The sequence below is a fragment of the Pipistrellus kuhlii genome, unplaced genomic scaffold, assembly GCF_014108245.1.
Source record: "Pipistrellus kuhlii isolate mPipKuh1 unplaced genomic scaffold, mPipKuh1.p scaffold_m20_p_21, whole genome shotgun sequence".
Lineage (NCBI taxonomy): Eukaryota > Metazoa > Chordata > Mammalia > Chiroptera > Vespertilionidae > Pipistrellus > Pipistrellus kuhlii.
In genome coordinates this window covers 6,197,467-6,223,125 of record NW_023425520.1, presented here as the reverse complement: position 1 = coordinate 6,223,125, position 25,659 = coordinate 6,197,467, and the positions used below count along the sequence as shown (strand labels likewise).

The window sequence follows — 25,659 nt, the reverse complement described above, 5'->3', positions numbered from 1 at the left end:
GGGGACTGAGACTTGCTCCCCAGCGGCCCACATGGGCTCCGTCTCGAGCCCAGTATGGAGGCTGACTCTAGTCAAGCTCCTCAGGGAACCCCTGCACGTTCTCCTAGCTGGCGTTCCCTCCATTTGCAGGAACCTCGGAGTGGGTTCACTCTCACACCTCCTGAACCTCGCCACTCCAGGTGTGATCCCTGACTAGCAGCATGAGCATCACCTGGATCAGGCGTCCTCAAACTTTTTAAAGTGGGGGCCAGATCACGGTCCCTCAGAGAGCTGGAGGGCCGGACTATATGAACTACTAATTCCTACTGTAACACCTTGGCTGCGCTCACTGCCCAAAAAACCTGGCGGGCCGGATCAGATTCCTCTGCGGGCCGCATGTGGCCCGCGGGCCGTAGTTTGAAGACGCCTGATGAACCTGAGCTTGTTAGCTGAACTTGAGACCTTCTATATTCTAAGGAGGTCTCAGGTGGCTCGCCTGCGTGTGCCCGTTTTGAGAAGCCTGCGCTGTCCTACCCGATTCCCTTGTCTCCCATGACACCTGGTGACACACACAGATATCTCTGGCATTTCTGACACTTAAGGCACCATGCTCTGGTTTGCAGTACAGACACAGGTTTGTCCCTTATGTTCCTTCCATCATGTCGGTAGACTCAGCAAAGCTCTGTTTACACCCTGCAATTGGCATCCAGTGTCAAGGACTTGGCATGAAGTCTCCCGCCAGCTGCTCTCTGACAACCTTCCTTCTCTAAGCAGGTGGTTCCCGCACCTGGCTCTGCATTAACCCCATTCCAAGGGCTAATCCGGGTCCCAAGTTGGCTGGGACAAACGCCCAAGTACTTACTGTTGGAAGGGAATGAAATGCTGCTTTTCTTCATCATCCACCTTCCCCCGGATGATGTCGGTGATGTCCATCACTAGGAGGAAGACAGGTTTAATGAAGGACAGTAATGACTTCAGGCCTCAATGGGCTCCTATGGAGAGCCAAGGGCGTCTGCGGCTTAGGACACTGGCGGAGGGAGATGCCACATCAGAAACCGTTCTGCGCCAACAAGGATTCCCAGGGTGCCAGCCTAGCAAAGAGCAAGGACTGGAGCTGCCCCCTGCAGGGGCTCAGATTTTCTGATAACCCTGCAAACTAGTCCCTTTTCTAAGTCCTACAAGACCCAGCCACTAAATTTTTTTTTTAACTTTTTAAAAAAATATATATTTTTTCACAGAGAGAAGAGGGATAGAGAGTTAGAAACATTGATGAGAGAGAAACATCAATCAGCTGCCTCCTGCACACCCTCTACTGGGGATGTGCCCGCAACCAAGGTGCATGGCCTTGACAGGAATTGAACCTGGAACCTTTCAGTCCTCAGGCCGACGCTCTGTCCACTGAGCCAAACCGGTTTTGGCTCAGCCGCTAAATTCTTGAGATATTGGACACTTGATGGCTTTTGAGTGAGCCTGTGTTCAAAGGTACGGAGAACACACATTTTGGGCACAAGTGGCAACAGAGCCTGGGAGGGAAATGCAGGACTTGAAGGGGTTCACCATCTTCTCACCTGATCCACACTTGAACGAAGGGAAGCCAGAGTGCCAGCCCCAGGCCTGGAGGATCCCAGAGCGGCCTGCTTTTCCATGGGCAAGGAGCGCAATAAATACAGTATTGCCCTAAGCCTCTCACATACGTATGTACATTATCTCCCGTATGCAGACACTGTGAGCTCTACTTTAAGCGATGAGAAACTGAGCACAGCCCAGGTAAGGAACCTGCCCTAGGTCAGCAGTTTTAAGTGTTCAAGCCAAAGTCTGAGCCAAAAGTGATTACAGGGCCAAATCACTGAACCTAACAATCCCCCGCTGTTTACGTGAGTACACGGGCTGCTCTCCAGCTGCTGAAATCCGGCAGGGCCCACAGAGAGAGGCAGGGTGCAGCACCCCCCTGCTATCAGCCTTCAGTGGAACCCCGCAAAATTGTACAAATAACACAGCAAACCTGCGACACTTATATTTGACACCCCCTTTCACCCCTCCCCCCCAAAAAAACACACACAAAACCAATAGGCAGTTTGTTTGTCTTTGGCACATCTAGTTACTCCTAAGCTCTGCTGATGCTGGGCATCTAGGGTCAGAGCAAGGAAATCTCTCCCATTGCCATCACACCCCATGCCCTGAACACACACATACACACACACACCCTGATACAGAAAAACATTCCTGCTTGATGTTCTCCCAATTTCATTGGCTCACTCTGAATGACAATGACCTCTACTATGCCTTAACGTCTTAGATTGTGGTTGGCAAACTGCGGCCCACAAGCCACATGCGGCTCTTTGGCCCCTTGAGTGTGGCTCTTCCACAAATAAACCACGGCCTGGGCAAGTCTATTTTGAAGAAGTGGCATTAGAAGAAGTTTAAGTTTAAAAAAATGTGGCTCTCAAAAGAAATTTCAATCCTTGTACTGTTGATATTTGGCTCTGTTGACTAATGAGTTTGCTGACCACGGCCTTAGATCAATAGATGGTCATTGCCCGGGGCCAGCCTCTCGCCTTCTCTGGGACTTCACTTAAATTCTCTCTCTGGAGGTGATGCGGTGCCCTCTGGTCACAGACTGCCAGCCCTGGAGCAGCAGCTGGAGGGCAGGGCTGGACTGGGGATGAAAACAGACAGTCCCTCAGGATATAGAGGCCGCCTCACTACCTGCACAACCCCAGTAACATGAGGTTTCTGGGCCCTTGTTCCAGGAGCAAAATTATGACATTTCACTGATGGCTTTCAAAACTACCTAGTGACCAAAATTTCAACCGGAGACTGAAAATATTGGGTCGGCAACTAAGTAATTGCGGGTTTCACACATATATGGCTTCAGTTGAATTTTTAGGTTTGCAGACGTAGTACAAATGTAAAACACATTTTGTTATTTGATAGTTGGCTATTCAGCTGTTAATCAGTAAAAAAAGTTTTTTGATCTGTTTTGTAGTTTTCGTTTGGCGTTCGTTGAAAAATGGAAAATCAAAAGGAACATTTTCGTCATATTTTGCTTTTTTATTTCCGCAAAGGGAAAAACGCATCGCAAGCTCATAAAAAGTTATGTGCTGTTTATGGTGACGAAGCCTTAAAAGAACGGCAGTGTCAAAATTGGTTTGCCAAATTTCGTTCTGGTGATTTTTCACTCAAAGATGAAAAACGCTCTGGTTGTCCAGTTGAAGTTGATGACGCCCTAATCAAAGCAATAATCAATTTGGACTGTCACAGTACAACACGTGAGATTGCAGAGAAGCTTCATGTATCACATACATGCATTGAAAATCACTTAAAACAACTTGGCTATGTTCAAAAACTCTATACATGGGTTCCTCACGAACTGAAAGAATCACAGTTAACGCAACGCATTAGCAGCTGCGATTTGCTAAAGAAACGTAATGAAAATGATCCATTTTTAAAACGACTGATAACTGGCCATGAAAAATGGGTTGTTTACAACAATATCAAGCGGAAAAGATCGTGGAGCAGGCCAGGTGAACCAACTCAAACAACATCAAAAGCTGATATTCATCAAAAGAAGGTTTTGTTATCAGTTTGGTGGGATTACAAAGGAATTGTCTACTTTGAACTCTTACCACCCAACCGAACGATCAATTCTGATGTCTACATTGAACAACTAACGAAATTAAACAATGCAGTTGAAGAAAAGCGGCCCGAATTGACAAATCGAAAAGGTGTTGTATTCCATCATGACAATGCAAGGCCACACACATCTTTGGTCACTTGGCAAAAATTGTCTTTGATTTTCTTTAAAAAATCCGCACTTACTTACCTGCCGACCCAATATATTTCGTCCATTTAACAAACTACAGGGGAAAGGAAGGGCCTCCTGGAAGGATGTAGCGTTTGATTTAAGCCATGGATCCTCTCTGAACGCAGTTGCAAACACAGTGCTGCCTTTGAAGAGTAAATTTTCTGGACAGGCACTTTACAGGGACAATTTTACTGGACTAACATCAGTAATCGCAGGCAGGGAGGATATTCCGAGGCAGGACGGAGGGCCTGCCGCGTGCAGGACACTGGGCTGGCCCAGGACAATGATCCAACCACCTGAGCCCCCCACCCCCAGCCAGGGCCAATTCAAGTGAGCAGTTCTGTGGCACGAAGTCCATTCATGTAGGGTTAAGCCTCGGACTGACCTGCTGGCAAAGCCACAAACAAGTCCCAGCTTAGAGGGCACAGCCTCCTAGCAAAATTAAGCTTGACCTTATGACACTCCCTAGATCCTTCCTGGGTAGCTAATGGGCTGTGGGAGGTGCAGCAAGTGCTGCCAAAACAAGTGAAACTCACAAGAACATTGTAACTACGGTGACCACTATCTTGTTTACCTCTGGCTATAAAATAAAGGCTCTGCTTGCCTTCTGGATCTCTCTCTGTGGCCTCAGCCAGGTACAGGAGATCCACCTAGACACAGCTTATTCTCTTTGTCTGTCTTTTCTTCATCCTTTGCCGCCCCCTCTCAGGCTCGCCGAACCCTTGGCTGTGCTGGCACGGCACACATTCAGAAGGTTGGTTGTGCAGCCACCACCCACCTCCACAAGGTGTCATCTCCCCAAGCAGAAACTCTGTCCCCATTATACACTATCTCCTGGGGGAGTTCCTGTCCTCCAGCCCTTGGCAACTACCATTCTACTTTCTCTATGAATTTAACCATTCTATACAGACTTCATGTAAGTGGAATCATATAGTAAAATCATTTATCTTTTTGTGACTGACTTGTTTTCACTTGGTATAATAACTTCATGGATCATCCAAGCTGTAGCAGGTGTCAGAATTCCCGTCCTTCCTTTTGATGCTGAATATAATCCAGTGTATGGACATACCACATTTTATTTATCCCATCCATCCATTACTGGGTTCCTGGGTTGCTCCCACCTTATGGCTATTGTGAATAATGTTGCAGTGAACATGAAATGTACAGTTCTTTCCATGAGATCCTGATCTTAATCCTTTTGGGTATACAACCACAAGAGGGATAGGTGGATTAGAAGTTCTATGTTTAATTTGTTTAAAAAATATGTATTTATTGATTTCAGAGAGGAAGGGAGAGGGGAAGAGGGATAGAAACATCAATGATGAGAGAGAATCATTGACTGGCTGCCTCCTGCATGCCTCCTACTGGGGATCAAGCCTACAACCCGGAACTGAACCTCAGCCTCCCGGCTCATGGGTTGATACTCAATCATGAAGACATACCAGCCAGACTATGATTAATTTTTTGAGACCTCCCGCGCTGCTTTCACAGTGGCTGCACCATTCTACATCTGCCTCTGGGTCTTTCCATACCTGCTACTCCAAAGGGTCTTCGCAGCCCACAGGTGTGCTTTTTGCCCTCCTTCAGCTCCATGCGGCCCACCCGGATAATCTGGCACACCAGGCTGATGCGGGGCCGGATGAGGTCTGTGCTGCTGAGGTCCTAGAGAAGCAGAGGGCGTCAAAGGGGCCACACTGAATCAGCTGTCACCTTTGTACCTCTTTTTATTTTTTAAAATATATTTTAATTATTGATAGTATCCCAGGTATCTTCTATTATCTCATCCTTTCCTCCCCTCCTCCCAGCCCCTTCCCACCCTCTCCTCTTTTTAATCTCACTCTACAACAGAGTACCATTCAGAGCACATTTCCCAATGTTGAAAGATCAAAATGCCTGCTCTCTTCTCCCTATGTGCCCAAGAAAAAAATGACTATTTTTCAGGAAAAAAATGACTATTCAACAGCGGAAAAACATTTATTCCCCATTTCCTACTTCAAATTTATAAATCAGATCATATTTAATCTAAAGTATCCTAGTCCATCCATTTAAGCAGTGTATTTAAAGATCAGAACACTTGTTATGGCTACTTTATATGTTGCCAAGATGTATCTGAGTACAGGGTGCATTTCAGTGTCTAATGAGATTAAAATGCGTGTGGTGCTGACTTTTATTGGGTAACCACACATGCTGATTTCATTTCATTTTCCCAACAAGCCTGCAAGGCAACTATAACACGGACATCTACGTGCAGTGCTTTCTGTAACTGTTCATCTGCTTTGGGAGGCATCACTGAGAGCTCCTGGTGCATGTTGATTGATAAGTGATGTGAAGATGAAATATCTGTTTCTTTGTAGCTCATGTTCTACATTAATTTGTATTCTTTTTCTTTTTAATCTTCACTGGAGGATTTAAAAAAATAATAATTTTAGAGAAACAGAAGCAGGAGAAAGAGAAACATCAATGTGAGAGAAAAACATTAATCGGTTGTCTTTCATATGCCCTGATTTGGGATTGAACTTGAAACATAAGTATGTGTCCTGACCAGAAATCAAACTTAAAACCTTGTAAGGATGGGTGAGAAACCCATGAATGAGCTCTCATATCTCATTCACTTTAGCACCAAGAACAATTGGATTGCATCCCAAATTCTTTTCATGAAACAGCTGTCCAAGGCCTTTTTACTGAACCAAGAATTACTTTTTAAACAATCATTCCAAATCCATGCTCTGTAATTTACTTAAATATCAAACAGGAATACATTACAATGATAATATCAACCTTGAATTTCTACTCTTGGTTTTGTAAGGCTTCTATTAAGAGAGAGATAATGGCTCTAGGTGACTCGTTAGATAAATTGTAGCACATCTATATCTACACCAATAAAAGAGAAAAATGCTAATTGACCATATCTTCGCTACATCCACAGCCATTAGAGCGAGTATGCATATTAACCCAACAAAGATGGCAGTTAATTTGCATACAATGAGGGAGGAAGGAGTGAAGACTGAAGACAGCATAAAAGGAAAAGGGAGGGAAAGTGGAAAGCAAGGTGGCTGCCAGAGGGAAAGTGCGGGCGGTACAGGCAGCGTGCGCAGCTGCAGTGGCTGCTTGCAGGAATCTTCCTAAAACGGGCCCCTAGTTATTTAACAATATGCAATCATTGATAAGGTTTTGAATCATTGATAAGGCTTTATGACCCAGGAAATGATCACTACACTCTTTTAAGTGAAAAGGCTGGACATGACATGTATATACAAGAAGATCATAGCTGGTGGGAGGAATGGGGGAGGGCGATGAATTGCAGCTACGCAGAACTGATTAGAAGATGGACCAAAGATTCAATAACGCTTTTTTAAATCTTCACCCAAGGATACGTTTCCATTGATTTTTAGAGAGAGGAAGAAAGAGAGGGAAAAAGAGAGAAACATCTATTGGTTGCCTCAACCGAGGATGGAACCTGAAGCCAGGGCCCAATAATGGCTTCTTGAAATGTGTTTTCTTTATAAGATACACAGTGACTGATAAATGCCTTTTGATTTTAGGGAGTAAACTCCCATATCTCAGAAATGAGGATATACTCTGTGTGTTGGGGGCAGGTTTGGGGAAGAGTTAGTTCTAAGTGGTTTTTAATCTACTTTTATCAGGAGGTGAAGATACAGATGGGTCAGTGCAATAGGCACTAAACCATGCCTGTCTTAGGGACGGCATGTTAATAGAAGAAATGAGTAATATTGAGAAATGAATGGATGCATGAATGGACAAGCCCATACTGGGACCACTGCTCCCTCCCATCACTTCATTTGGCGCTCTACCTTAGACTCTGCTTTCCTTGCCATAGTGTGGTGAGAGGACGAGGAGATAAAGGGGGGAAAAAGGGGGGGGAGGGAAGGAGGCTGTATCTTCTTTAGGCCCAACGGGAGCTGGGGAAACTTGCTTTCTCAGTCTTTCCAGAGCAGGAGGCAGTAGCTCTAGGGTATTTCAAGCACTGACGTCATAACAAAGTGAGAGAATCCCGAGAAAGTTCTTAGCTCAAGTGAAATAGAGTCACTATGCCCCAAGCTACAGCCCAATAAATTTCCCTGTCTTGATGCATATATAGCATCACTTCTCTTACCTTGAAAGGAGGAGGAGGAAAGGGAAAGGCCATTCAAATATATGCAAACAAGAAAGTCTGGATCCCATTTTTGCCTGAGCTGTCACCTGGGGCAATGCTAGTCCCCCTGATGAGCACTGCCCACTCCCTTCAAGTTCTTGCTCAAAAGGCTCCATCCCAGAGCTCTGCCTGATCCATCTTTTTTTTTTTTTTTTTTTTTTTTTTTTTTTTAATGGCAACCCTCCCCCAGCCCAGAAACATCCATTCCCCCAAAACAGTAACACATTGTGGACCGATCAAGAGAATTCTCGCTTCATATTACACAGTGTTTTACAAAGTACTATACTTTAAAAAGATATTAGCTTGTAAGAACATGTAACAAATAACTTCAAAATGCAATGGGTATTTAACTTTAAAGCGTGCCTTTAACATTTATGTAAAATGTTTTTGTACTCGTTCAATAGAAACTGATCTGGCCACTGGGTAAAGCTAGCAATAAAACTACAGGTCCACAATGTGTTAAGATTGCTAACATTCTACAGGATTTACTCATTTATTTTATTATTGTCTATTGCTGTCTTTCCCATTTGGACAAGAGCATCTTGAGCAAACATATTTCTTTTTTCTGATGTAATTCAAATGCCTCAATACTCAGTGTCCAGCATTTAATAGGGGCTTGACAAGTATTTGTTGAATGAATTAGTGGGTTACTCCTACTAGGGGGATTATGATGACTTTTGTTGATAACTTCTATTTTTACTGTTTCAAGTTTTAATGTTTTTCATATGCCTATCATGTGCATCCACTAATATCATAAAAAAAAGAAAATGATTCAACAGATGGTAGGACTTACTGTGAAAACCGCCTGAAGGTTATTAAGCTTCTCGATTTCCTTGGGCATCCCGTTACTGCCCCAACGAATCAGGTAGTTCTCACTGGTGAAGGAGGAAAACGGATTCTTAATGAGAGGTTACTGGGCTTGGAGCTGACCACAGTATAGATGGAAGGGTAACAGGAAGGCCCAGGAAAGCTGATAAATTCGTCAGGCGGTGTGAATGGAGCCTCCTGCAGCCCAGCCCCACCAGGCACACCCTGTGTGGACGGCGACAAGCAAAGCTCAAGATGGACAGACAGCCGATTCCACCTGGGACCTTTCTTCCCCCTCAAATTCTGTCTAAACTTTCAGCTTTGCTGAATCAAGATTATCATTTTATAATAATCACTCTAAATCCTTCCCCTGGGAAACATATCACAACACTCAATAAAAATAAAATTTCTATTTTAGAAATAAACAATCTGTCAGTAATTACTTTTAACCATCCTCTTCAAAACACATCTTAGCTGCTCAGCAGTAATGCCACAGTAGGGCCAAACAAAGCCTATTCTCATTCCCAATAGTCATGAAAAATATTGTATTGACTTTAATTATTAGAGCAGTTGTGAGTTCACAGCAAAGTTGAGCAGTAAATACAAATTTCCCATATACCCCCTGCCCTACCCGTGCACAGCCTCCCCACTATCCATGTCCCCCACCAGAATGGTGCGTTTGTTACAGTCGATGACCCTACATGGATGGACCATTCATTATCACCCACAGCCCAGAGTTTACATTAGGGTTCACTCTTGGTGTTGCACATTCTATGAGTTGGGGCAGATGCAGAATGACACATACCCACCTCTGTGCTCTGCAGATTCAGCCCTCCTCACACCTCCCCTATTACCTTTTGAGCTCTTAGTTCCCGTCTCTGGGTTCTGATGAGTTTTATGTGACTTCTAAGACCCAGGGAGTCCACAAACTGTTACCACACTATGTCAGCAGCCAGACAAAAGGCTTTTAGCCCAAAGGATTTTATTGTCTTTTGCCCAGAAATCCTTCCCACTCTTTTCTGTCTTCCCCTCTCAACCCTAACCGCAGGCAGGGTAGGTGAGGGAGGGATATTTCTGGGAGGTGGGCAGCAGATGGCTGGGTCTCTGTTACCTGATGAAGGTGGACTGGTCGGGGTCATAGAGGGCCATGAACAACTCTGCATCTTCCCCGATGTTGCACACGAAGTTCTTGAAGTTAACGTAGAGGGCGTAGGTGTGGAAGGTATTGAAGTTGGACTGGCCCCGCAAGTCCAGGTTCTGCAGGAGTGTCTGAGCACAGAGGACAAGAGAAGACAACATCTTGTTTTCAGCAAATGGGAACTTTTGGCAAATGCGCCCGGCCGGCATGGCTCAGTGGTTGTGCTCTGACCTATGAACCAGGAGGTCTCTGTCCAATTACCAGCCTGGGTCGGGGTGTACAGGAGGCAGCTGATCAATGATTCTCCCTCATCATTGATGTATCTATCTCTCTCTCTCCCTCTCTTCCTCTTTGACATCAATAAAAAAATGTGTTTTAAAAAATACTGGCAAATAAGGGACAAGTAGCCCGTCCTGTGTGGCTCAGTGGTTGGCCCGTGAACCAAGAAGTCACCAGTTCGATTCCCCATCAAGGCACATGCTGGGGTTGTGGCTCAATCCTCAAGGTGATCATGCAGGAGGCAGCCGATCGATGATGTTTCTCTCTCATTGATGTTTCTCTCTTCCTTCATCTCTTTCTAAAAATCAATAAAACCATATATATATATATATATATATATATATATATATATATATATATATATATATATATATGTATATGTGTTTTGTGTTTTTTGTTTTTTTTTTAAAGGAAACAAGCCCTAGCTGGTTTGGCTCAGTTCAATTCTAGTCAAGGGCACATGCCTAGGTTGTGGGCTCGATCCCCAGTAGGGGGCGTGCAGGAAGCAGCCAGTCAATGATTCTTTCTCATCACTGATGTTTCTCTTTCTTCCTCTCTGAAATAAATAAAAATATTCTTTAAAAGGAGGACAAATATAATTATCAGCCAAGGGGAGAAACTATAGGAAAGTGGACAAATAATCAAGTGAGCAAAATATAGTCATTATTTACATAATCATGACTGTCCTGTTCAGAGTCTTAAACCCAAGTAATTGAATAGTTGCCAAAAGATGATAATTCATGATTTTAGTAGCTTCAAGAAGTTCTCCTCTCTCACAGTCACTTCTGGATGAATCTCAAAGGCATAAAAATCACAATTCATTATTCTTCTTTTGGGGAATAACTCTCACTGCAAATGAGAGATTCCACTGGGAAGCTTCACCCTTAAGCACAATTAGTCATTAAGTCCAGAAACACAATTATGTATTATCACCACTGTGCTAAAGAAATAAAACATATAAACTAAGAAAATTTTTTTTAAAATGGAAACTTCTACTTATTATAGCAGAAAGACTGCAAGACTGTATTACCTAAATATCAATATGGTTAGGTAGTCATAAGACATGTGAATAGTATTTCTCTTTTTCTATACCTTTCTAATTTTTACTTAATGCCCAATTACTTTCAAACACTTTCTTTTTTTTTTTAATATATTTTTTATTGATTTTATACAGAGAGGAAGGGAGAGAGCTAGAGAGTTAGAAACATCGATGAGAGAGTCATCGATCAGCTGCCTCTTGCACACCCCCTACTGAGGATATGCCCGCAACCAAGGTACATGCCCTTGACCAGAATCGAACCCGGGACCCTTCAGTCCCCAAGCCGACGCTCTATCCATTGAGCCAAACCTGTCCTGGCATAACACTTTATTTCTTAATATTATTTGATTTATTTTGGAAATTGTAATACATAACTAAATATAGAAGGTTCATGATAAAAAGGCTCCCCTCCACGCAGCTCTTTTATTTATATATTTTTTAAAATATATTTTTATTGATTTTTTTACAGAGAGGAAAGAAGAGGGATAGAGAGTTAGAAACATTGATGAGAGAGACATCAATCAGCTGCCTCCTGCACACCCCCACTGGGGATGTGCCTTCAACCAAGGAACATGCCCTTGACCGGAATCAAGTCTGGGACCCTTCAGTCCGCAGGCTGACATTCTATCAACTGAGCCAAACCAGTCAGGGCTCCATCCAGATCTTTTCCCCAGAGGTATTCATTAATTACCAATTTCTTGTCTATTACTCCAGAGTTAGTTGACACATAAGCAAGCACAGAAGTATGTAATCTTTTAAAATGTGATTTTAGAGAGAAGGAAGGGAGAGGGAGAAACAAGAGTGAAAAATCAATCAGTTGCCTCCTGCAAGTGCCCCAACTAGGGATAGAACCTACAACTTGGGAATGTGCCCTGACTGGGAATTAAACCTTCCGCCTTTCAGTGGGTGGGACAACGCTCCAACCAAGGGAGCCACACGGCCAGGGCTGCATATTCTTTTTTGAAACACAAATAATAGTATTTCATACACAGTTTTGCATCTTGCATTTTTTACTTAACATATAAGCTTTGCAATCTTTCCTTATCAGAACATACCTATAGCTGCGCCATTCTTGCTGTTACATTTTGCTTTTAAAATGAGGGCACGACTGGCTTTCTGAACAACATTTCTATAATACCTTGTGGTCAACAACTCCCTTTCTCTCATTAAAAGCAAAAGCAGCAAAGGAACCTGGGTGGTCAAAACCGGCATATTTGAGGAAGATTACCTTTTCTTCTTGAATCCTTTCCTCAATCCTTTTTGAGGCCATTTCATGGACCTTGAAGAGGGCAATCGTGCTGGTTTCATCTGGGTCCAAGATGTTTCCGTTGTCATCTCGCACGACCAGATCTAACCCAAGCATTCTAGGAAGAAAGGAGTGGTCAGCTGGTCCTCAACAGAAACAGACTCCTTCCTGAAGAGCACTCATGAGAGAGTCAGAGGAGTCATGGTGAGGAAACATGGATGCTGGACAAGTCAAAGACAGCTCATTGGCTTGTTTCCTTTCAATTCCTGTCTACATTCCATATCACAATGTTAAAATTTTTTTTAGAGGCCCAGTACATGAATTCATGCACGGGTGGGGAAGGCCAGCCTGCCTCAATCCGGGCTGGGCCAGCTCGTAGGAAAGGCTACAAGATGTTGGCCAGCCAGCCCTGCCCCTGATCGGGGGGGGGGGGGGGAAGGAGGGCGCAATCAGGGGCCAAGCCATCTGGGCATAGGAGCCACGGGAGGTTGGCTGGCTGCTCTGCCACAGATCGGGCCGGTTGGCTGGCTGCAATGTGCATCATAGTGACCAAACTTTCTGTCACTTGGCTTTTATATACATAGATTAACCAAACTCATATAACAATATGCAAAATAATTTGTTCCATAGAACCTCACCAGCAAAGGCAAGATTGGCACTGATTCTGACCCAATTCCTCTGACCAATGCTTCTCCCTGAGTGCTTCTGCTGTTTGACATAGGGATCACGAAAGGCCACTGCATAAGTATTGGGGGCTTGCCCTGCTACCCTTCAAGGGGCAGGCTTGGGGGACAGTGCTAATTCCAGACTGTCTTAAAGGAGATCAATGAAGTAAGGCCTGGCTACTGACATCTCCTAACCCATATCTGAGTGTGGGCCCTGGTATCAATCAGACCAGGATTTAAATACTTGCTAGCAAAGTGGCTCTGGGTAATTTAGTTAATTTTGTAAAGCTCTGATTTCCTGTCAATACTCCCCACCCTTCAGAGTTCTTGCGAGAATTTAATGAGATAATGCATGTAAAGCACGAAACAGTATCTAGTGTACAGTATACACGCAATAAACTTCAGCTTTTATTGTGGCAACTGGCACAAGAAAACAAGTGACCGAGTTAAGATATAATTCTGAGTAATACACAGTAATGAAGACATGGAGCTCCTTGGTCTGTGCATGGCACCGTCCCAGCAAGGCTCTCACGTCCAGTGTGCACACAGAAGTAGAAGAAACGGTTCTGAGTTCCAAGAAGTGGGGACTGTGGTGGAAACAGGATCCTGCTCTCTGAATGCCCAATGCACCTTCCAGGCTCGGGCAATCTGGGACTAGGAGTGCCCAAAGAAAGAAAACGCAGGGATAACAGTGAAATGTGCCAAATCTTTGGGAAGAAAGCAGAAATGCCTTCATTTTCCTCCTCCATGTTTTACAGCATCTCCATCAACTGATTTCATCTGGCAGGTTCCTTTCCATGGCCGCCAGACCCACAGGCCACCCAGACTCCTAAGCAGGGGGCCTCGGTGGCTGCTCAGAGGCTGGATCACTGCTGCACCGATGGAGCAGCTTCACTATTTGAGCTGCTTCCAAGCGCTGGACTGGGAAGGCAGGCCTGCTCTGCTGGTGGTGGGCGTTAGCATCTGTGCCAGAGACCAGGGTCTCCCGGGCCAATGCCCAAAATGACAGAGGCAGCATATGTGCAAGGGGGCAGCTGCCTTATGTCACCTCTGCTGATTTTTAAGTCCCCTGGCACTACATGATTGGCAAAGCAACCCCGGTGGACAGACAAGAGACGAGGGTGGGAACTGTTCATGCTAAGAAAGGATAAAACAGAAAATTCTTGGATTCAACTTAAGCTTTTCCACTTTTATCTTTACAACTTGGAAGCAAATCACTTAAACTTACTTGGCCGGTTTCTTTAACCATAACATTGGAATAGCAGCTACAGCCAGGTAATACGTGGGAAATGTACGTGGGAGAGATTTCATAAATAATGGCTGAGTCTGAATCTTGCATGCTATGTTCACTCTACCCATTTCTGAATCCAGCTGTCAAAGTCTACCACACTTAAATGACTCGGACAATTTTAACAAGTCTTTGAAGCCTTTCCCAGAGTCATGAAGTTGAAAAGGCAAAAAAAATCATATAAGCACAAGTTGAACACATTTAAAAAATGAAGCTAAATATCAAATCAATCAAAACAAAATGAGAACCAACCCAGTCTTTTAAAAAGAGCCGGTCAGAAGGGACAAGCCCTAGGTCATCATAAATATTGATGAACTGACTGAATTTCTCATTTTCTAAAAGACAGTACTAGAACCTACATATCTGCCTGAGCTAATCAGATAGGTAAGGAAGAGATTAAACTCGTGAGAAGTCATTGGAGGTACAATCAACAGACTAAAAACATGCTCTAACTGGCAAAACATGCTAAAAACTGGCAAATCTGGTTTCGAGCACTTCCGGTTAGGGGAAGATGTAGAGAGATTGAATCTGACACTGACACAAAATCCAGTGTTAAAGTATAACAGAGACAGTCCAAAAACATTGCCTTCAGCCCCGTTCAGTCTGTTATTAATATCCGAGCCTCCCGCCGAAACCGGTTTGGCTCAGTGGATAGAGCATGGGCCTGAAAGGTCCCAGGTTCGATTCCGGTCAAGGGCATGTACCTTGGTTGCGGGCACATCCCCAGTAGGGGGTGTGCAAGAGGCAGTTGATCGATGTTTCTCATCGATGTTTCTAACTCTATCCCTCTACCTTCCTCTCTGTGAAAAATAAAAATATACTTAAAAAATAAAATAAAACAAAATAAAATAAAATCTGAGCCCCCTTCTCCATCTTTCCATCACCTCCCCGAGATTAGAGATCCAGCACAGGGTCTGGCCCATGAAGGGCACCTGCCAATTTTCTTTTGAACAGAATGACCTGTTTTCCAAGGCAAAGAGAGAGCAGTAAGCATTACTCCTGGGCAACTCCCAGGTCAAAAGCTCGGGAGGGGCGGGGGGGGGGGGGGGGGGGGGGGGCGGGGGGAGCTGTGTGTTTAGCATGAACATGGCCACCTCCGTCCACGTTCTCAGGGAAGTCAGGCCGGGCTTACCGGTTCCCATGGTCGATTTTGGCTGTGACTTTCTTCTTGAGCTCTGCCAGCTCGTCCTTGGGGAGTGTTCCCGACAGGATCTGGGACCGCCACTCAATCAGGCTGTATGTCATCTGCTGCAACCGGCGGAAGAGACTGACCTTGTTGGTCTAGGACAGGGAAATGAAGTGGAGAAAGGAACCCCACAAAAAAAAAAAAAAAAAAAAAAGTGTGATTAAGCCTTTGGACCATTTGACTAGCTTCATTATAAGGTGCTATTTAACCAAGTCACTGTGCCACACAGTAAGCCGTGCACTCAGGGGATGGCCTTGCCCGGAGCCATTCCCACTCCCTTCCCAGAAAAACTTTAGGAACAGATGAGCAATTGTAAGGTCAACGGTAGGTCCTAACTTATAAGTATATCCAGTCATCCATGCACCCTAAGATTCTGAACATGTCGCTCCTCTGTTTGAAACCCTCCAGGGATTTCCACCTTCCACACGACATAGATCACACAGGAAACCCCTGCCTATCTTGGCTCCTGCCCCCGTTTCCAGCTGCATTTTACGCCAACCTCCATCTTAAAAGTCTATGCTCCTTCCATGCAGAACTGCGTCCATTTCTCCTGAGTGCTCAGATCCTGTAATGATACTTCTACTTGGACCCATTTTCTCCTCTCCCCTGCACTTACTCCCTGCTCATCCCTACTCACTCACACACGGCACCCTCCACCAACTGCTAATTCTTACTTCTTCTGCCTTAACTTAGAAGTCAGAAGTCTCTCCCTCGAGTCTTTAATTCTGAGTTCACTGCCCCTCTCCCAGCTCCTGGAACTAAGTCCTGTCACAGCACCAGAACCCCTGCCTTGGCCGGTTTGGCTTGCTCTCCGCTTACATGGAAGTGCCTACAGGGCAAGGAGCGTGCCCATTTTTGCATCCCTAGGAGCTGGCACAGAGCGGGTGCTCTATAAAGGGTACAGTGTGAGGGAATTATGGATGGAGAAAGAACTGTAATTTCAGAATGTAAAATGTTATTTTAAAATCCCCATAAAGCTGGAAGACCATCCAGAACATTGTGAGATGTAGAAAAAAAGAGACCATTATCCAGGGCTTCAGTCAGAACAGACTGTAACCAAGCCAAGTTAACTTATGACCAACTAATCATTTGTACTCCAATCATTTTAAGAGTCAAAGACTTTATGTCAAGTCACATGATCTTGGTCCTATCTAAATGATTGGTTGATTCATTAAATTGTTTTAAAGGTCAAGAGCATCTACTACGTGCTGAAAATAAAATTCCAGCCACATTCTAGAGGGCAAAAGATAGCAAATAAGTAAACTGTGTACATTTATATATATATATATATATATATATATATATATATATATATATTACTTACAGATGTAATATATATATAATATTAATACATATATATGCATACATACAAAAGATAATTTCAGACTATGAATAGGACAAGAGGCATCATGCTAAGTGAAGTAAGAAATAGGACAAGAACCATACAATTTCACTCATGTGTGGTACATGAAACAGAAAGCAGCAGAAGAACAAACAAATTCATAGACACTACAACAGAACAATGGTGACCAGAGGGGAAGTGAGACGAGGAAGGATAAAGACGGTAAAGGGGTCAAATACATGGTGACAGAAGGAGATTAGATTTTGGGTGGAAAACACACAATGCAATCTACAGATGATATATTATAGAACTGCATACCTGAAATGTGTGTAATGTTATTAACCAATGTCACCCCAATAAAGTAAATTTTAAAAGATGCAAGAAGGAAAATAAAGATATGATGGGGTGTACATGGAGAAAGGGGCCAGTATAGAGGGATGGGCCAGGAAAGCTGCTGTGTATCACTTCTGAAATATGTCTTTTAAATAAAATCCTGCACAGTCCGACATACACCATGCATATTGTAATACCACTTCTTTTTTGAGAAATCATGATATGTTTATATAACCATACACTTCTAAAATTATAGAAAGTATTGTCTGCTATAAAAACAATGTCAGCCTGGTCTGTGTGGCTCAGTGGTTGAGCATCATAATTGATCCAGGTCAGGGCACATGCCCGGGCTGCAGGCTCGACCTCCAGTGGGTGTGCAGGAGGCAGCCAATCAATGATTCTCTTATTACTAAGTTCTTTTTTAATCCTCATCTAATATTTTCCCATTGATTTTTAGAGAGAGGGAAAGAGAGAGGGAAAGACAGAAAGAAGTGAGAAGGGTTGCTTCCTGCAAGCACCCTGACCAGAGCCCAGGCCAGGAGGGAGCCTGCAACCAAGGTAAGTGCCCTTGATCGAAATGGAACCTGGGACCCTTTGGTCCACAAGCCGACGCTCTATCCACTAAGCCAAACTGGCTAGGGCTCATTATTGATGTTTCTATATCTCTTCCCTTCTCCTTCTCTGAAATCATAAAAAAATATATTTTTTTAAATGCCAACACACACACACACACACACACATGCACACACACAGTAGTTGCTGCTAGTACAGCACGTCCTGTTCTGGGTGATGTCCTTTCACAATAATCCCGGGAACAGCTACTGCACAAGGTATCGACTAGAATCAGTGCTGCAAACACCCACCATACTCCTGAACAAAGAGTAAACATGAGGGAAGAGGCCTCCACCTAGAAGTGGGAATAGTGGAGGCAGCAGTGAGATTAGCATCGGGTGAGACAGGCCCGAAAAGAAAGTCAAAGTCCTGTAAGAACGCGAGGGAGAGACAAGATGTTGATCCGTGACTGCGATCTGCTCTATTAACACTGCTGATCTGAAAAAACACAGGCTGTGTAGACTGCTGAAAATGTTGATACGCACTACACCTTAGGTTTTTGGCATTTTCTGAACTGCCTTTCTCATCAGGCAGTCTTTTGAAAGCACAGAAATGAGACTTTTAGCCGAAACAGATTTAGCTCAGTGAATATAGCGTCAGCCTGCTGACTGAAGGGTCCCAGGTTCGATTTGGCTAAAGGGCATGTAGTTTGGTTGCTGGCACATCCCCAGTGGGGGTTGTGCTGGAGGCAGCTGATCGATGTTTCTTAACTCTCTATCCCTCTCCCTTCCTCTCTGTAAAAAATCAATAAAATATATGTATATTTTAAATGAAACTTTTAATTCCAATTTTAATGAGCAAAGGTAAAAATCTGTTTTGTTTTGTTTTATTTTCTGTTTGTTCAGTACATTCTATAAAAAATGTTTCCATCTCGTCCTTCGAACTGGAAAAACGGAGGGAGAAATGAAGCTAAACAAAATTTGCTTCCAAAGATGCTGGGCAAAAAGGAGATCTTTTTCCTTTTCTTATTTGCAATCTATTTGTCTGCTCCTCTGGCTGGGACTTTTGAAATGTTTTCTCATTTTAATTGAGCTGTTAGGTCCCAAAAGGTGGTCAAAAAAGGACTCCAAGTCCCCGGGGAGCCCCTGGAGCGACAGCGCTTTGAACACACAAGTCTGGGTCTCAATTACACCAGGCGTTACCCACGGCAGCTTAATTACTGCCTGTCCGTGGCAGCCCTGCCTGCCAAGTGCTCCCCCCAACAAGGATGGAGACTGCCATTCTCTGACTCACTCCGCCAGACTCACCCTGATCAAGCAGGCTGGAGCCGCCAAAGGAAGCAATTCCCCTCTGCATTAAGGAAATAGTTTTGTTGCCACAGTCCTCAGACTGTTCAAGGAGGCTGTTCTGGGCCAGCGCTGGAGCAGTGTATGAGGACAGGTGAGGAGAAAATCAGGTGCCCCCACAAAGCCCTGAGACAGGGACCCTGATCGCCAGGTGCTTCTCAGTCTGGCCTGCCCTCCCACCCTCTTTTCTAACCTTGCACAGCCCAAGCTGCCTGGCACAGTACCGTCCCTAGTACCTCTGGCCCTCTCGCATCTCCGCCTTTCTTTCACTAGCAGCCGCTGTCACAAAATGAGGAGGGCAGGACATTTATTTAATAATTTCTTTGATCCTCTCTGCAGAAGTCAGCACAATCCTGGGACAGAGGAGGGACTCAAAAACAAATCTGGACAACTCAAACATAAAATGCCAACTCCGGTTTCATTGTGCGGATCACCTCTAGCAAACAGAGATATCTATTTTTTTCCCCTCCCAGACAGTAAACTATTCCTGATTTGTTGCAAGTGTTACCCTTTTTTCCATCAAGAGATCTCTGAGGTCTTATTTTTACATTTTGATTCTGGATGCCTACCTATATCTATGTTGTATGGAGGGGGATGAAGGAGGTGGAAGTGGGTAAAAGGGGATGAATGGTAATGGGAAAAAAATAATTTTTTAAAAAGTTATTGCTTTATAGGGTAATTATATACCAAAATCTAATTTTGCCAGATTTGATGTTTGTTAATGATAATATTCCTATGAGTTACAACAAATGTTGTTTACTATGTACAGAATTTATTGGACATCCATACCATAATTATTTTTAAAGACCTTCAAAATTATTTTAATGTAAGAGGGAAAAAATTGTGACATAAAAGTGCACATTACATATATGGTTAGAAGTTAATGATAATTGACTATTTTTGCTAAATTGCTGTAAATAGGAAAACTGGAGCTTCTCTTAAATTCGGAGGCATATTCGAGATGACAGAATGATTCCATAGGCTATATAACAGCAAGCGTTCTTTAAAGAACCATATTACTAAGTATCAGCCATGAGATTGCAAATGTATTTATTTTTAACTGTTATGTAGATATAGTTATTAAAATGTGCATGCCTGGTACAAAAAAGTACTTTGTAGTGATGAAATAAGTTCACCAGAGAAAACCATTCTGCCTTCAATGATGGCAGGAATACAGAGGGCAAGCTCTGAGGATTTTAGAATTCGGGGGGTCACTGAGACAACAGCGCTGCCTCACTGGGGTCAGAAACCCGAGTTCAATGCTTCCCTTTCCTAACCAACACAGACCATGGTCCAAAGACGGTTCTCTGTTCCTCCCCATCGCCCTGTGCAGAAGAATCACCACCCTCCCCTGTTCCATGGGATTTTAGGGGGTAGAGCCTACATTTAACTGAATGTATGGGGACCTGATTTCTACCGCTAATTCTACCATGAACTCCCTAAGTGACTTTGAGCAGATCATTCTCTCCGACACACCCACCTGTAAAACAAACAGACAGGCAGGAAGATCCCTTCCTTCCTTAGTGCTTTCAAGTCTAAGACAGAGACATTAAACTCATGTGCTCCGCCGATGGGATGCCTGCTGATACCCTCACACACTCGGTGGCTCTCCATCCCATTTCGCCTGCACAGAGAGCTCTGCAATTCACCTCATGTCCCCCCTGAGGGCCTGCACTCTGGGGTCCCCATGGCGTCTTGCTCCTGTGTTCTGGGCTGCACTGACTCTTTCTCTGGAGGCAGAGAACCCACACCCCAGTCACACTCTTGCTGGACATTCTAGTGCCTTCCTCTCTCAGCAAAAGGCTTTGGCTGACTAGCAAAGACTTGACTTTAAAAAAATATATATATATATATTATATATATATATAATTGATTTTTACAGAGAAGAAGGAAGAGTGATAGAGAGGGAGAAACGTCAGCTGCCTCCTGCACACCCCCTACTGTGGATGTGTCCGCAACCAAGGTACATGCCCTTGATGGGAATGGAACCTGGGATCTTTCAGTCCCAAGGCCAACACTCTATCCACTGAGCCAAACCGGTTAGGGCCAAAGGCTTGATTTTTAAGTTGTTGGGTTTTTTTGTTTTGTTAACCCTCATAGGAGAATTCCCCCCCCCCCCCCCCCACTGATTTTAGAGAGAGGGTTGGAGAGAGAGAAGAGAAGACAGAGAGAAACATCGATGTGAAAGAGAGCCACATCGATTGGTTGCCTCCCTCACGTGCCCCAGCTGGGCCAGGCAACCTGCAATCCAGGAATGGGCCCTTGTCTGGAATTGAACCCAAATCTCTTTAGTTTTTGGGCCAATGTTCTAACCCCTGAGCATGCTGGCCAGGGCAAGGCTTGATTTTTAAAGAAAAGATCCCAGTAAAGGACAAGTTTTGCCTCTGGAAGTGGTACAAGAAATCCTGAAAGCCAGGCACCAAAGTCGGAGAAAAACCGCAACTAGAAAAACACCCAAAGCTCTGTCCCTGCTTTGTCCCGGTCACTGCCCTTGCCTCTCTGAGAGCTACCCTGATGTGGAGCCTGCAACTCACAGATGAAATGCCCTGACAACAGGAAGAAGTTGGTACGGGAATTTTCGTCCTTAGTAATAACCGGTCAGATGCTGGTTTCAAACTGAGACCAGCTGAATTACACTTCAGAGCCGATATTCCAGAAGCCAGTACCCAGCTCCAGTTAAAAAAGATTAGACTTGAGGAGCTTTAATCTGCCTGGAGATCCAAGGGCGATTCACTGAATGGGGCAAATTCCCTTCTGCCACCTCAGTTATGGGCCTTGTTCTACTCCAGAATTTTAGAGAACTAGAGACGAGCACAAGGTTTTATTTTGCTGGCACATTTTAAAATTAAATTTACTGGGGTGACACTGGTCAACATGTACATACAGGTTCCAGGTGTGGGTTTCTATGTTACAAGATCCGTATATTGCACTATGTGCCCACCACCCAAAGTCAAATCATCTCCCTTCACCATATATCAGGACCTCCTTCACCCCCACCCCCTTTTCCCCCTGGAAATCACCACACTGCTGTTTGTGTTCAAGAGTTTCAGTTTTATACCCCACATATGAGTGAAGTCATATTGTTCTTAGCTTTTTCTGTCTGACTCATTTCACTTAGCATCATGTTCTCAAGGTCCAACCATGTTATTGCAAATGGCACTATTTCATCCTTTCTTATAGCCAAGTAGTACTCCATTGTGTATAGGGACCACATCTTCCGTATCCAGCCCTCTAGAGCAAGACACTCTGGTTGTTCCCATGTCTCGGCCTCTGTGAATAATGTGCAATGAACATACGGGTGCAGATAGTTTGTGAACACATGATTTTGAGATTTTTGTGTATATACCCAGGAGAGGGATTGCTGGGTCCTATGATAGCTCTTTCTCAAATTATTTTTTTGGCACAATTTAAATGAAAGGAGATCAGTCCTTAGTATGAACTTCATTTTAGTAGTTAAACTCACTGAATCAAAATATATGTTAACCACATCCTATCCTGGGCTCTTATATTGTTTTGCCTTAAGGTAGGGATGGGGAACCTTTTTTCCTGCCAATGGCCATATGGATATTTATAACATCTTTCATGGGCCATACAAAATTTTCAACTTAAAAATTAGCCTGCTATATTTAGTCAAACATTTTTTATTTTTATTTTTTAACAAAGAGGAAGGGGAAAAGGAGAGAGAGAAACACCAATGATGAGAGAGAAACATTGATGGGCTGCCTACTGCATGCCCCACACTGGGGATCGACCCCGAAACCTGGCTATATGCCCTGACTAGGAATCGAACCATAATCTCCTGGTTCATGGGTTGACTCTCAACCACTGAGCTCCATAGGCCAGGCACAGTCAAACATTTAATTAACTGACCCCCAATGTCTTGGCAGGGCCAGACCAAATGATTTGCTGGCCTAATATGGCCCTCGGGCCAGATGTTCCCCACCCCTTAAGGAGATGGGATTAGATTCCTCTCCAAACCCTAAATGGACAAAACAGGCTGGCTGACCACAACTCAACAAACCACTTCTCCAACTGAAGATGGGAACAGCACTGAGCTAGGTCTCCGGGGGAGATGTCTTACAGCATGTTTACGACACCCAAAACATCTCAATTTCCAGGAGTCCCTCTTCCAAAAATTCTTGCCCCAACGTCACCCCCCAAAGTAAACTCCAACATGGCCGTTTTCGAGACCTGATTTTCAGTTGAGAAAGTATAATGTTATGAGGTAGGATGTAGGATTGTGTATATTCAGAAAATAGAACTGGGTTGTTATTGAAAAGGTAAACTTAGGTATTACATCAATCCAATCGTGTCTAAGTCAATGCAGGGGCATCTGCCCTTCTACTGGGTGGAGCTCACGTGAAGCAGGAATGTGCCGCTAGAAAGAAAAGAAGGCAAGTTCCACTCATTGGCTCTCCTTCCCAGGGCTGGCAGAACTGGGAAATCCCGAGAGGCAGCAGAGAAAAATGGATTGCATATCTACCTGCACTAGTTAGGTCCCTACAGGGCTGGAAAGGAGCCCACCTCTTCAACCCCAAGCTGGAGGGGCCCCCTTAACGGACTTCAGGGCTAAATCCCACAGTGCCATCTGTTCTAACCCCAGTCATCGTTAATCAGTGCGTGTGTGAAGCAGTGCTGTCAGGGGGTAATCAGGGCTGCCCAATTTTAAATACAGCTGCCAGGCACTGTCCCAGGAGTTCTACACGGATTATCCTATTGGATTCTTACAGCAAATTTGCAAGGCCTGTGCAGTATCCAATTACCACCTGAAGAGAGGCGATTAACTTAGGAGGTCAAAGCACTCATCTCAGGCTACAGGCTCATCCAGTGGCAGAGCCTGAACCCAAAGCCCTGCCTTCAGAACCTGCCTTCCTTCTGTTGCGGTTTGTTTGTTGACAAACTGTTACTGGGTTTGTTCCTTTTTGTGAATATAAAAGCACGAACCAATCAAGGGAGCAAGCCAGAATTAAGAACTGGCCGCCTATCTGACACCAGTGTCCACCATCTTGCCATTTCACGGGCCACCACCTCCTCCTGCACCAAGTTTCCTTCTTTCCTGATCAAAGCACACGCGGTAAACAGGATCCAACTGAGGCTGGTGCATGCCAGGCACCTGGGAAACGGCTGCGAATCTGCACCCTGCATTCCTTTCCGAAATGACCTGTGCCTCCTGCACTTGAACCTGAAGCAGAGGCTCCCTATCTATGGAGAGAAGCAGCCTGGCTGCTGAGGGCTCAAGGTCACTCCGCCTCAGACGATAACTCACGGAGAGGAAGTGGCCTTGGATAAGGGCAGTGAACACCAGGGAGCTTCAGCGTCTCCGAGTCAGATCAGGGAGACTTGGGCCAAGGCTGCCTAGTGGGAGGACAGCCAGAGCCGCTACTGTTTCCAGCGAGGGCAGCAGCAAGGGTCATGTGCTCACGCTGCAGAGTCCTTGGTGTCTGCCTGCACAATGGTTTTGCAGGCATCACCTCTTTTCAGGCAGCAAACTCTATGGAGTAAACAAGTCAGCTCTTATATGACTTTCACAGAAGAGCAACATCCAGCAGACAACTGAGGACTTCGAGGGGCTGCCCAAGACCAAAAAGCCCGGAGGGCAGGGCCTGGGTGAGAAACCGAGCTTCCCAATACGTAGTCCTGTTTTTTTCTCCTACCGCTTGGCCAGCCTCCACCAGGAAAGAAGATTACATGGGGGAAATCAGACTAATGTAAGAAAGGGGAACAGAAGGAAGATGGGGTTCCTTGATTAATGGCAGGTGGATGAATGGGTTCTTCTCAATTCAGCTTAAGAACTCCCCTCCCTTTCAAAACATCTATGGTTATTTCACAAGATTCCAGTACAGCTGCTAGAAGGGAAACAGAGCTGCTCAGGTGACTCTCTGAAAGTGAATCTCTCCTGTCCAGCACAACTGCCTGTGTCTACGCGGCGGCCGAGTCTGGTTAATGGAATGCGTCTTCCTCTCAGGGAAGACTCCGGGTCTACAACAAGCATGTCAAACTCATAGCTCACAACGAATATTTTTGTGGCCCAGCCAATATAACAGTATGAAAGAAATGGTTTAATAAAAATTTCATAACTTAATTTTTACAATGTCCTGTCATACATAATTATTTTTTTAAATATATTTTATTGATTTTTTACAGAGAGGAAGGGAGAGAGATAGAGAGCTAGAAACGTCGATGAGAGAGAAACATCGACCAGCTGCCTCTTGCACACCCCTTACCAGGGATGTGCCCGCAACCAATGTACATGCCCTTGGCTGGAATCGAACCTGGGACCTTTCAGTCCACAGACCGACGCTCTACCACTGAGCCAAACTGGCTTCGGCTGTTATACATAATTATTAATAACGAACTACAACATTCGATAACGACTGATTACTATAATTGTGTTGCATTCATTTCCCTTATATGCCTTATGTGCAGGCACACCATTTCTCTCCACTAATCCTAGCAGCAAATATTTTAGCAGCTGATTGCCACGTCATTAGTCTTGGACTG

At 44.4% G+C, this 25,659-nt stretch overlaps 1 protein-coding gene across 2 annotated transcripts in view; it reads right to left on the bottom strand.

The window, feature by feature from the left end:
* DOCK5 (dedicator of cytokinesis 5) overlaps window positions 1-25,659 on the bottom strand; it is a 191,695-nt gene that overhangs the window by 84,793 nt on the left and 81,243 nt on the right. For both annotated transcript variants that reach the window (XM_036450436.2, XM_036450437.2), the window contains exons 6-11: window positions 15,532-15,680; window positions 12,429-12,564; window positions 9,856-10,013; window positions 8,731-8,812; window positions 5,317-5,446; window positions 842-914 (exon numbers count right to left, since the gene is read on the bottom strand). In XM_036450436.2, coding sequence (XP_036306329.1) covers window positions 842-914; window positions 5,317-5,446; window positions 8,731-8,812; window positions 9,856-10,013; window positions 12,429-12,564; window positions 15,532-15,680 — 728 coding nt within the window. The remainder of the gene's footprint in view (window positions 1-841; window positions 915-5,316; window positions 5,447-8,730; window positions 8,813-9,855; window positions 10,014-12,428; window positions 12,565-15,531; window positions 15,681-25,659) is intronic.